General features: G+C 48.2%; 3 protein-coding genes across 10 annotated transcripts in view; 2 read left to right on the top strand and 1 right to left on the bottom strand.

Moving 5' to 3' along the window:
- The window catches only part of abca1b (ATP-binding cassette, sub-family A (ABC1), member 1B), a 47,092-nt gene extending 42,623 nt beyond the window's left edge, over nucleotides 1-4,469 (top strand). For 6 of the 7 annotated variants that reach the window (XM_044205734.1, XM_044205732.1, XM_044205733.1 and 3 more), the window contains 6 exons: nucleotides 1-92; nucleotides 182-316; nucleotides 1,794-1,897; nucleotides 2,465-2,557; nucleotides 2,692-2,935; nucleotides 3,441-4,469. The exon at nucleotides 1-92 is cut by the window's left edge and continues 50 nt beyond it. In XM_044205734.1, coding sequence (XP_044061669.1) covers nucleotides 1-92; nucleotides 182-316; nucleotides 1,794-1,897; nucleotides 2,465-2,557; nucleotides 2,692-2,935; nucleotides 3,441-3,593 — 821 coding nt within the window. In that variant the 3' untranslated portion in view covers nucleotides 3,594-4,469. Of the gene's footprint in view, nucleotides 93-181; nucleotides 317-1,793; nucleotides 1,996-2,224; nucleotides 2,435-2,464; nucleotides 2,558-2,691; nucleotides 2,936-3,440 lie in introns of those variants that run through there. The other variant, XM_044205736.1, reaches the window with a different exon arrangement.
- Nucleotides 4,470-5,591: 1,122 nt separating this feature from the next.
- nipsnap3a (nipsnap homolog 3A (C. elegans)) lies at nucleotides 5,592-9,042 on the bottom strand. 2 transcript variants are annotated; one of them, XM_044205744.1, is made up of 6 exons: nucleotides 8,886-9,042; nucleotides 7,688-7,895; nucleotides 7,441-7,602; nucleotides 7,211-7,360; nucleotides 6,720-6,806; nucleotides 5,592-5,995 (listed from the first exon to the last, which is right to left on the bottom strand). In XM_044205744.1, the coding sequence occupies exons 1-6, from the start codon at nucleotides 8,943-8,945 to the stop codon at nucleotides 5,919-5,921; spliced, it is 744 nt and encodes a 247-aa protein (XP_044061679.1). In that variant the 5' UTR covers nucleotides 8,946-9,042; the 3' UTR covers nucleotides 5,592-5,918. The 2 variants fall into 2 exon arrangements, with proteins under 2 accessions (XP_044061679.1, XP_044061680.1); XM_044205745.1 differs by having other exon boundaries at nucleotides 5,933-5,995; nucleotides 7,211-7,334.
- A 513-nt stretch (nucleotides 9,043-9,555) lies between these two features.
- Nucleotides 9,556-10,000, top strand: part of noa1 (nitric oxide associated 1) — a 12,369-nt gene continuing 11,924 nt past the window's right edge. Inside the window, exon 1 of the mRNA XM_044205743.1 lies at nucleotides 9,556-9,887. Coding sequence (XP_044061678.1) covers nucleotides 9,662-9,887 — 226 coding nt within the window. The 5' untranslated portion in view covers nucleotides 9,556-9,661. The remainder of the gene's footprint in view (nucleotides 9,888-10,000) is intronic.

Genomic DNA, 10,000 nt, shown 5'->3' with positions numbered 1-10,000 from the left:
AGTTTGACTCCATCAATGAGCTGCTGACAGGAAGAGAACATCTGGAGCTGTACGCCATCCTCAGAGGAGTGCCCGAGAAGGAAGTCTGCGACGTGAGTCACATGACACGCTCAGCTCAGTCCGTAACTGAACACCGTACATGATGATGATGGTGATGATGATGATGGTGTTTGATTGACAGGTGGCGGAGTGGGGTATCAGGAAGTTGGGTCTGGTGAAGTACGCTGATAAAGCAGCAGGAAGCTACAGCGGAGGAAACATGAGGAAACTGTCCACAGCCATGGCTCTGATTGGTGCTCCACCTGTCGTCTTCCTGGTAACGCACACACACACACACACACACACACACACACACACAACACACACACACACACACACACACACACACACACACAAACACACAGAAACACACACACACACAGAAACACACACACACTGACACACACACATGGATCACACACAGCCTGATGGATCCTGACACAGCCTGATGGACACGGACAGAGGTGGACACTCACACACCAGCATTAATACGCACACGTGGTTTCTGACACACAACACACACAGTGACAAACATCATGAGAGCTAAATACAGTTTTTACAGTACAGCTGAGCAGAGAAACACACACACACACAAACACATGGATCCTGACACATCCACATGGAGCCTGATGGAGCACAGATGGATCCTGACACACACTGATGGAGCCTGATGGATCACACATGGACACTGATGGATCCACATGGACACACATGGAGCCTGACAGAAACACATGGACACATGGAGCCTGATGGAGCCTGATGGATCCTGATGGACCTGATGGATCAGATGGAGCCTGATGGACCTGATGGAGCGGACAGACACACCTCACAGACCAGCATTAATACGCACACGTGTTTCTGATTATAAAACAGTGTAGTGACAAAGATCATGAAGCTAAATAAAGTTTTTACAGTACAGCTGAGCAGAGAAACACACTCACACACACACACAGAAACACACACACACAGAAACACACACACACAGAAACACACAGAAACACACACACACACAAACACACACACACACTCTTTACCTCACCAAATGTTTTTGGCTTCCTGTCCGTTATCAAGTGTCTGAGGTTGTTTCCTGTTTCTTTATTTCGAGTCCGTCAGTCATGTGACCTGAAATTCACCCAAAATGCCACATTGACTCGCAGAAATGAAAGAAAAACAGAAATAACAACTTTAGTTTAATTATTTTTTGCAAAATACAATATTTAATCAAAACCAATCAGTGGCGACACTGATGGATCCTAATGGAGCCTGATGGATCCTGATGGATCCTGATGGAGCCTGATGGATCCTGATGGAGCCTGATGGAGCCTGATGGAGCCTGATGGATCCTGATGGAGCCTGATGGAGCCTGATGGAGCCTGATGGATCCTGATGGAGCCTGATGGAGCGGACAGAGGTGGACCTCACAGACCAGCATTAATACGCTCACGTGGTTTCTGATTGTCTAGTGACAAAGATCATGAAGCTAAATAAAGTTTTTACAGTACAGCTGAGCAGAGTTACACAACAGCATCACACGACTCTCAGCCAATCAGAGAGCAGCTGAGGTGTTTAACAGCAGGATTAGGCGGGTGGGGGTGGGGGTGGAGGAGAGAAGAAGAAAGACGGAGGAGGGTTCGAACTGCAAAAGAAGAAGAGTTAGCCAGTGATGCCCCTCCCCCTCCTCCTCCTCACCTTCACCCGCTGCTTCCTGCTCCACCTGTGGGCCAACCTCAACTCGTCTGTCCTCCTCGTTACAGGACGAGCCCACGACCGGCATGGACCCCAAGGCTCGCCGGGCGCTCTGGAACTGCATCCACAGCATCATCAAGGAGGGACGCTCCGTTGTCCTCACCTCACACAGGTACGAGACACACTCCGTCCTCACCTCACACAGGTGGGAGACACACTCCGTCCTCACCTCACACAGGTGGGAGAGACGGTTGTCCTCACCTCACACAGGTGGGAGACACACTCCGTCCTCACCTCACACAGGTGGGAGACACACCCCGTCCTCACCTCACACAGGTGGGAGAGACGGTTGTCCTCACCTCACACAGGTGGGAGACACACTCCGTCCTCACCTCACACAGGTACGAGACACACCCCGTCCTCACCTCACACAGGTGGGAGACACACTCTGTCCTCACCTCACACAGGTGGGAGAGACGGTTGTCCTCACCTCACACAGGTGGGAGAGACACATGACAGACAGACACACCTGAGGACAGGGAGACGTTAGCTTGTGTGTGGCGTTAGTCTCTTTAGTTTGTGTCCCCACTTCACCTCATATTGGTAGGACAGACACACCTGAGGACAGGTAGATGTTTGTGTCCTCAGTTAGTGTTTCTTTACTTCTTGTCCTCCATGTTGTTTTCGCCTAGCGTCCTCGGTTTGTCTCCTGAGTGTCTTAACTGTGTGTGTGTTGCAGTATGGAGGAGTGTGAGGCTCTGTGCACCAGGATGGCCATCATGGTGAACGGCAGGTTCAGATGTCTCGGCAGCGTCCAACACCTGAAGAACAGGTAACACACACACACACACACACACAGTGAGGTCTGTGTCCAAACATTTTCTGTCACCTGAAACTGAAACTTGACTCCTCAGACGTGTGGTGTCGGTGTGAGCGGCAGGCATAAATGATGGTTTTGTCCTTTAGGTTTGGTGACGGGTACACCATCATCCTGCGGGTGGCGGGGCCCGCCCCCGACCTGCCGCCCGTCATGAAGTTCATCGAGAGCGAGCTGAGCGGCAGCACGCTGAAGGAGAAGCACAGGAACATGCTGCAGTACCAGCTGCCGTCGTCTCTCACTTCCCTCACTCACATCTTCTCCATCCTGGCCAAAAATAAAGAGACGCTGAGGATCGAAGACTACTCCGTCACTCAGACCACTCTGGACCAGGTAAAGACACACAGCGCACACCTGACCAGGTGCGCACACACCTGTCGGTCCGTTCAGTTTCTGTTCATCCAGACCTGAAACATGTAACTGACGAGGAGTCAGTTTGAAAAACCTGATGAAATGTTTTATTTAAGATGCACCAACCAATCAAAACACTTCATGTTCTTTATTCTTCTTCTTCACACTTCAAAACGTTCGCATCATCCTGGAAATATTAACAGCACGTTCAAACTTTCATTTACACACTTCATTACTGTCAGTTCAGTGTTTACATACAAACTGACGCTTCAACTGCCTACAGGGCTTAAACCAAAATTTCGAATGCTTTCAGCGATTCCACTTCAGACCTTTTCGACTTCAACTGACGCTTCAACTGCTTTAAGTGCTTTAACCTAAACTGCGACTCCCGTCCAGCCTCTCGCGTTCGAACGTGTTGACAGTTTTAATTTTCAGCTCGATCGTCCCAGCTGTCCGTTTTCATCCGATGGTGTTTGTTGTGTTTCAGGTGTTTGTGAACTTCGCGAAGGACCAGAGCGACGACTATCACTCCAAAGACAACTCGGTGAGACGGAAAGACGTCGCCGTCGACGTTTCCACGTTGAGCTCGAGCCGAGGAGCTGCCGAGGGGGGGGGCGCGCTGAGGGAGAGCGTCATGTGATCGTGTTCGGGAGGCTGGAGCTTCAGCCTGGACTCGACCCCGCGCAGACAGGAAGCCCCCTCCCCACCTGTTATGATGTCATACTGAACTGGGCGGAGTCACCTGCAAGTGATTTCCCGCGGAGGCGCCGAGCCGCCCGCCGACTAGAGTGTTAAAGAAACTTGAATAACTGCCTTCAGACTTCCTGCTGAGGTTTTATCTTCTGTGATCGAAGCGACTCCTCCGACGAACGCTTCGGGGTCGGTTTGTTATTCTGAACCAACGATGAAGAATCCGAATCATTTCAAACGGCCGAGGGCTCGACTGCAAACGTCCGATTTAAAAAAACAAAAAAACGTTTGATTCCGTTTTTATTGTCAGATTTTTATTTATATGTGTAGCTGAAACAGAGCGTAATTTGTTGTCTTATCTTCGCAGAGTCCAAGGTGGCATTATTGTTTCCTGTAGTGTTTAACAGCCAATCAGAGTGCTCGATGCAAAGTGCTGCACAAAGAAGACAAACAGTTGATTCATTTTATAGTTGTTTTTTTTATGAAAAGATGATAAAAAGAGCAGATTTGTTTTGTGTTTGGGTGTAAAGCAGTGAAATACCTCATCGGCTCCTGAAAGCACACTACAGTATTGAACAGTTTCCCTGGAAGCAGCTGATCGATCGATTGATCGATGGGTTCTCCTTCTCATGCTGTGATTCTGTGTGTGAGCAGCAGGAGGCGACAGCAGCTGATCAGACTGAAGGAGCTTCAGCACTTTATGTGTTTGTCTTTGCACTGAAACCTGATTTATTCTCTGATCATCAAACGTTGTTGAATGTGACAGAAAAGGCTGATGGGACGAACTGTTACTGAACAACACAATAAAATGAAACATCTCTGCTGAGTCTTGAATCTCTTCTTTCATTCACACAAACACAACAGTTCCTTTAACTTTGACTCACGAAGTTCCTCACAGACGATTCATGTTGGTTTAACGGACGTTAAACTTTGTCTTTACAGACAAAATCAAAACTTCACACATTCAACAAAATCACAGAGTTTCTGTCTGTAGAGGAGGGGAGATGATCACCGGCTCTGGTCAGTGATTCGACGTGGATCATGAAATGTGACTTCTCTCGTCTTCACACAGTGAGGGCTGCGAGTAAATCACAAAGAGACGATGGGCCTGAAACTCTGACTGTGGGAAAGATGCAAGAAGCATAAAGACACAGGGACACGGTCTGTGACGAGGCAGGAAGACTCCCGCACGTCCAACTGTGACGTCTGTGAGACGGCGTATTCGTCCAGGAGTGGTCCACTGTAGAAAAGCTTTCAGTCGTAGTCGTCTGGACGCTGTTTTCAAATTCCAGACGACTACGACTGAAACCTTTTGTACGACTTTATTGATGTGTATATACATACATATATATATATACATATATATATATATATATATATATGTATATATATATTTTTAGCTCTCTGGAGGCTCATTTAGTTCATCTTAGTCGACTTTCTCTGCATTAATCTCAGTTCAGCTGCTTATACATGGCGTCCTTTCATTCAGCACATGTCTGATTTCTCATTTGGTCAATTTAACAAAGTATAAAGCTGCCAGGATCCCAAACACAAGAGAAATGACACGGACGCCTACAAAAATGTACAAATCTTTAGTGATAATCACTTTACATATTATTATAGAACAATTTTTGGTTGTAAAACATATAGTTTCACTGTTTATACACTGAAGTTCAGCAGAAAACTAAGAAACAAAACTATAATACTTGTTCACATGTAGTGATTTTACCTCCACTGGGCTTTATGTCTTTTTCATTAAAAGCCTGTAAATCACTGAAAATATTAATAAATCAGTTTAAAAAACATGTTTATGTTCTACAGACATGATAATGATATATATATATATATTATTATATAATATATATAATGTGTGTGTGAAAGCGCTCAGCTTGATGCATAAACTTATGTTACTATAAATAAAACATGATCAGAGATCAATAGCCAGATGTGATGTTCACGTCTCAGTTTATTACATCAGTTATCAAAGTGCAGTCAGTCTGTCGGCCCCGCCCACCTCCAACATCCAGACCGCAGGATTGGACGCTGCTGCTGTCACTCACACACTAATCAAGTCTGATTATTGATGTTTCTCGTGATGATAAATTCCATCCGTCATGTTTGTAACAGAAGCTGGAACAGGAAGCTGAGCTGTGATTGGTTCATCGAGAGACGGGGCGGTGCAGGAGGTAAGGATCGGTTTAATGTTAAAGTTGCAGTGTTTGTCTCTGTTGCCATGGAGACGCAGGTGTGGGAACAGGAAGCGGAGGACAGGAAGTTACTTCAGCGGAGAGAACGAACAGGGAAACAGGAGTTTATTCTCCTGAGAGTCCAGATGGACGACGCTGTTTCTGACTGAGACAGAGACACAGATCTGTTAGTGCTGAGAGATTATTGATCGGTTCCATTACTAACACCTGCGAGCAGGCCGATAGTTTTCAGGTTCAAAAACACCTGAGGGGAATGTTTAGTTTCAGCCTGTGAGGCGTCACGTGATCTGTGATATTCAGCTGCATAAACACACCGACAACATCTCAGTGTTGAAGAGCCACAAAGTTTCCAGTCTGTTAGAACAACAACCAGGTGTCAGTATGAACACCTGGACACCAGGTGTTCGTACTGACACCTGGACACCAGGTGTTCATGTGGACCCCAGGTGTTCGTACGGACACCTGGGGTTCACACGGACACCTGGACACCAGGTGTTCATACTGACACCTGGACACCAGGTGTTCATATGGACCCCAGGTGTTCATACGGACACCAGGTGTTCATGTGACACCAGGTGTTCATACGGACACCAGGTGTTCATACGGACACCAGGTGTTCATACTGACACCTGGACACCAGGTGTTCATGTGGACCCCAGGTACATACGACACCTGTTCATGACACCAGGTGTTCATGTGGACACCAGGTGTTCATACGGACACCAGGTGTTCATACGGACACCAGGTGTTCATACTGACACCTGGACACCAGGTGTTCATGTGGACCCCAGGTGTTCATACGGACACCAGGTGTTCGTACGGACCCCAGGTGTTCGTTACTTTCTTGCTCGTTGTGGGTGGCGTCTCACCTGCAGCGACCACCCTGGCGTCAGTGTGAGCTTTGTGTCGAACTTCAGCTCGCTGGTCGGCGCTCTCGAACCACCAGAGGGCGTGAACTGACGAGACATGACAGCGACATCATCAACACACACACACACACACACATTTATCGACATGAACTTGAGCAGAAACAAATTATTTAATAATTTCTTCTTTAACAGTTTAAGCAACGAAGAACGCTAATGCTAATGCTAATGCTACTTCCACCATTGCAAGCGGAGTCAAGCTGCTCGGCTTTCTGATGCCTGTCCACACCTGTTCATTCAGAGCGGACAGGTGAGCAGCACATCAGGCACTTCCTGCTGCCATCTTTGTGACACGGGTTAAAATGTTAACGCACTCGCACCATTCAAACACGGCGAGCTCAGAGGGAACCGGGAGCGCAGGAACCTTTCAGCAGGTTCTTCAGGTGTTCCCCAGTCTGCATGTGTTTTGTGGCTGGTTATTTTTTACAGTGTACCTCTGTTCAGCAGGCCGCACTCGCTGTTGAAAGCTCCCACCAGCTTGCCGTACCCCGGTGCATCGTGGGTGGCGACGGCAGCCTGGAAGGCTTTGCCCCAAACTGCCGGACCGCCGGGACGCATCTGGAAGGAAACCAGCTCGTACACACCTGAAACACACCTGGTGCTGTAATGAATGATGTCATTCAAAGTAGGTACGGAGTTTTTACAGTGTGGGGGCGGGGCTTACCACCCTCCTGTGGTGGCCTCTGCAGGTGGCTCCAGGGAACCAGGTAAGTGACCTCGTTGTCCTGAGACGTCAGCATCGGTATGGCCTTGGAGATGTACTCTGATATCCAGGAGGGGTCCTGAGCCAGGGCTGCCCGCACAGCTGCCCGCTGAGAGAAACTGTCTGAGGAGGAGGAGGAGGAGGAGGAGGAGCTCAGTGTCACCTCATGATGAAGAACAACCTTTAAACACAAGAATAACGTCCTCACCGTATTTCCATATATGGAAGACCTTGTTCAGGCCGCCGTACTCGACGCTCCAGTAGCCAATCAGCTCGGAGTGGGCGGTGCGCAGGTGGATCTTCTCAGCGGTCAGTTTGAGGAAGGCGGCATTCTGGTCTGGACGGATGCAGTAGGTGCGGAACTCGTAGAAGGTTGTGTGTTCCTGCTGGGGGCCGGTGGAGAGGCGCACACGAGGCTGCAGAGAGGAGGGAAGAGAGCTGAGGTCTCACTCTGACAGCAACACAGTCACCTGGACTACAGAAAGCACGGGACCACCACAGGAGAGTCCACCTGCCGGAGGACAGCAGCCTGTACAAGTCCTCCGTCTCTGCTGGACTCGCAGGGATCTGGACTCTCCACAGTTTCTGCTGGTCTACCTGCAGAGCGACGTCAGATGTTCCGACCCTGAGTCGCACCTCACACCTGCAGCCGGTGACCCGGGACATAATTAACACTTCCGTCTGCAGCCTCATTGGTCGTTTATTTTACTGTTACTGATTTTACTTTCCAGTAAAAGGAAAGTTTTACTTTTACTGTTTTTAATTGTAGTTTATTAGTGTGACAAAATTCAAGGTCCCCTTACTGGATTTCTGACAAACTTCTTCCAGGAATGAAGCTTTCAGCTCAACAGTTTAATTTTCTGCATGAATTAACATTAATGATCCAGTTCACTCAACATGCAGGTCCAAGCTGCCACCTGGAGGCCAGAATGAACCACTACAGGTGAGAGAGGCGTGGAACCAGCACCTGTGTGTGTTTCTGTGTGTGTGTGTGTGTGTGTTTCTGTGTGTGTGTGTGTGTGTGTGTGTGTGTGTGTGTGTGTGTGTGTTTCTGTGTGTGTGATAATATAAAACCATCCTCTACTTTAGCAGCTGACCTGTGAAGACCGCTGAGACAGATTTTAACCAGCTCCACCGGCTCTGTGTTTTCAGGTCCAGGTTTCTGTCCAAAGATCAACAACAAACCACAAACCTCAGCTGATTCTTTCTGTGTCTGAGTGTTTCGAGGTCTGCTGTTCAAGTGAACTTTCTGGTCAGAGGATCTGAGGTCAGAGGATCCGTCGCCTGTTACAGTCTGCAGAGGCAGCTCTGAGGCGGGTTCAGGCCTGGTTCAGGTCTGGTTGTGGCTGGTTTAGGTCTGGTTGTGGTCTGGTGGGTTTAGGTCTGGTTGCGGTGGCTGAACTCACCTGAGCAGGTGTGAGCAGGACAGCAGCTGATCTCAGCGAGGAGCTCCTGAACTTCCACATGTTGAGGCTGAAGTGACAGGAAACAGAGCGGACAGGAAGTCACTGGCAGCCAGAGATCCTCTGTGAGCAGGAGGTCTCACTCCACAGAGAGGAAATGTGAACGCTGTTACCATAGCAACTGATTTTGTCCACTGACTTCCTGTTTCAGCAGGTAGATTTCAAGGCCAATCAGAGACAAGTTTACTGAAAACTGGAATTAAATTGTATGATTGTCACTTTTTCTGTTTTTATAACTTTCTGTAAATAAGCAATAAAACTGTATTTTTTGATCTTCTCTCTTCTTTATCTTTATTTTATTTCCCTCTTTTAGATCCTTATCGTGTCTTTTTATATTTCCTTGTAGATAAAGTTTTTAAGTCTTTTATTTGATGTTTTTGGATTAAACTTTATGCGCAGAGTTGAGACAAAGATATGAAACAGAGTGAGCCCTCTGACGTCATCGTCTTCTCTCAGCCAGCGGAGAGCGCGTGACGTCACGACGCTTCATATCGATCATGTATTATTTTATTATATTGCTGCTGTGTCGATCCTATAAGTGTCCGCGTGTCAGATATTTGGTTTAATTAAAAAAATAATATAATTTTCTTTTTTTAACGGAACATAAACAATGACGAGTTTAACGTCACATCCGTTCAGGAAGTTGCTGTGAGCAGTCTCGTGCGTGCGGAGCTCCAAGGTGAGCGCGGTGTGTTCAGGTGCAGCCGGAGGAGGTTCACATGTTGACGGTGTTTCAGGTGAGCGTCCGCCGGGCGCTGTGGAGGGGGGTTCGCCTTCCTGCCCGCCGTGTCCCCGCTGCGGGCTGTGCGGGGCCGGCGCCTGGCTCAGAGGCCGCGGCAGGTCCGGGTTTCACCCGGCAGCTCTGCAGCAGAGACAGGAGGACAGTCCGGAGCTGCACGGTGGACCCGAACCTGGAGGAGCAGTTCGTGTTTCCGGACTGTACAGGTGAGACACCGCGACAGGTGCAAGTCACGTGTTTCACTTCTGTTGAAGTGTCAGCCAATCACACCTTAATATATATATAAGGTGTGATTGGCTATATAAGGTTATAATAATAT

Source organism: Siniperca chuatsi, linkage group LG8 (assembly GCF_020085105.1).
Source record: "Siniperca chuatsi isolate FFG_IHB_CAS linkage group LG8, ASM2008510v1, whole genome shotgun sequence".
Classification (NCBI taxonomy): domain Eukaryota; kingdom Metazoa; phylum Chordata; class Actinopteri; order Centrarchiformes; family Sinipercidae; genus Siniperca; species Siniperca chuatsi.
Note: the sequence above shows the minus strand (reverse complement) of the source record. Positions and strands in the feature narration are given on the sequence as shown.

Bases quoted from the DNA above. Each gene is read 5' to 3' on its own strand.
- nipsnap3a (XM_044205744.1), bottom strand. From the start codon at position 8,945: ATGTGGAAGTTCAGGAGCTCCTCGCTGAGATCAGCTGCTGTCCTGCTC. The intron at 7,896-8,885 runs GTGAGTTCAGCC...TCCTCTCTGCAG, and splicing joins TCCTGCTCACACCTGCTCAG to CCTCGTGTGCGCCTCTCCAC. The intron at 5,996-6,719 runs GTGAGACGCCAC...TCTCTGTCTCAG, and splicing joins CGCCAGGGTGGTCGCTGCAG to TCAGAAACAGCGTCGTCCAT.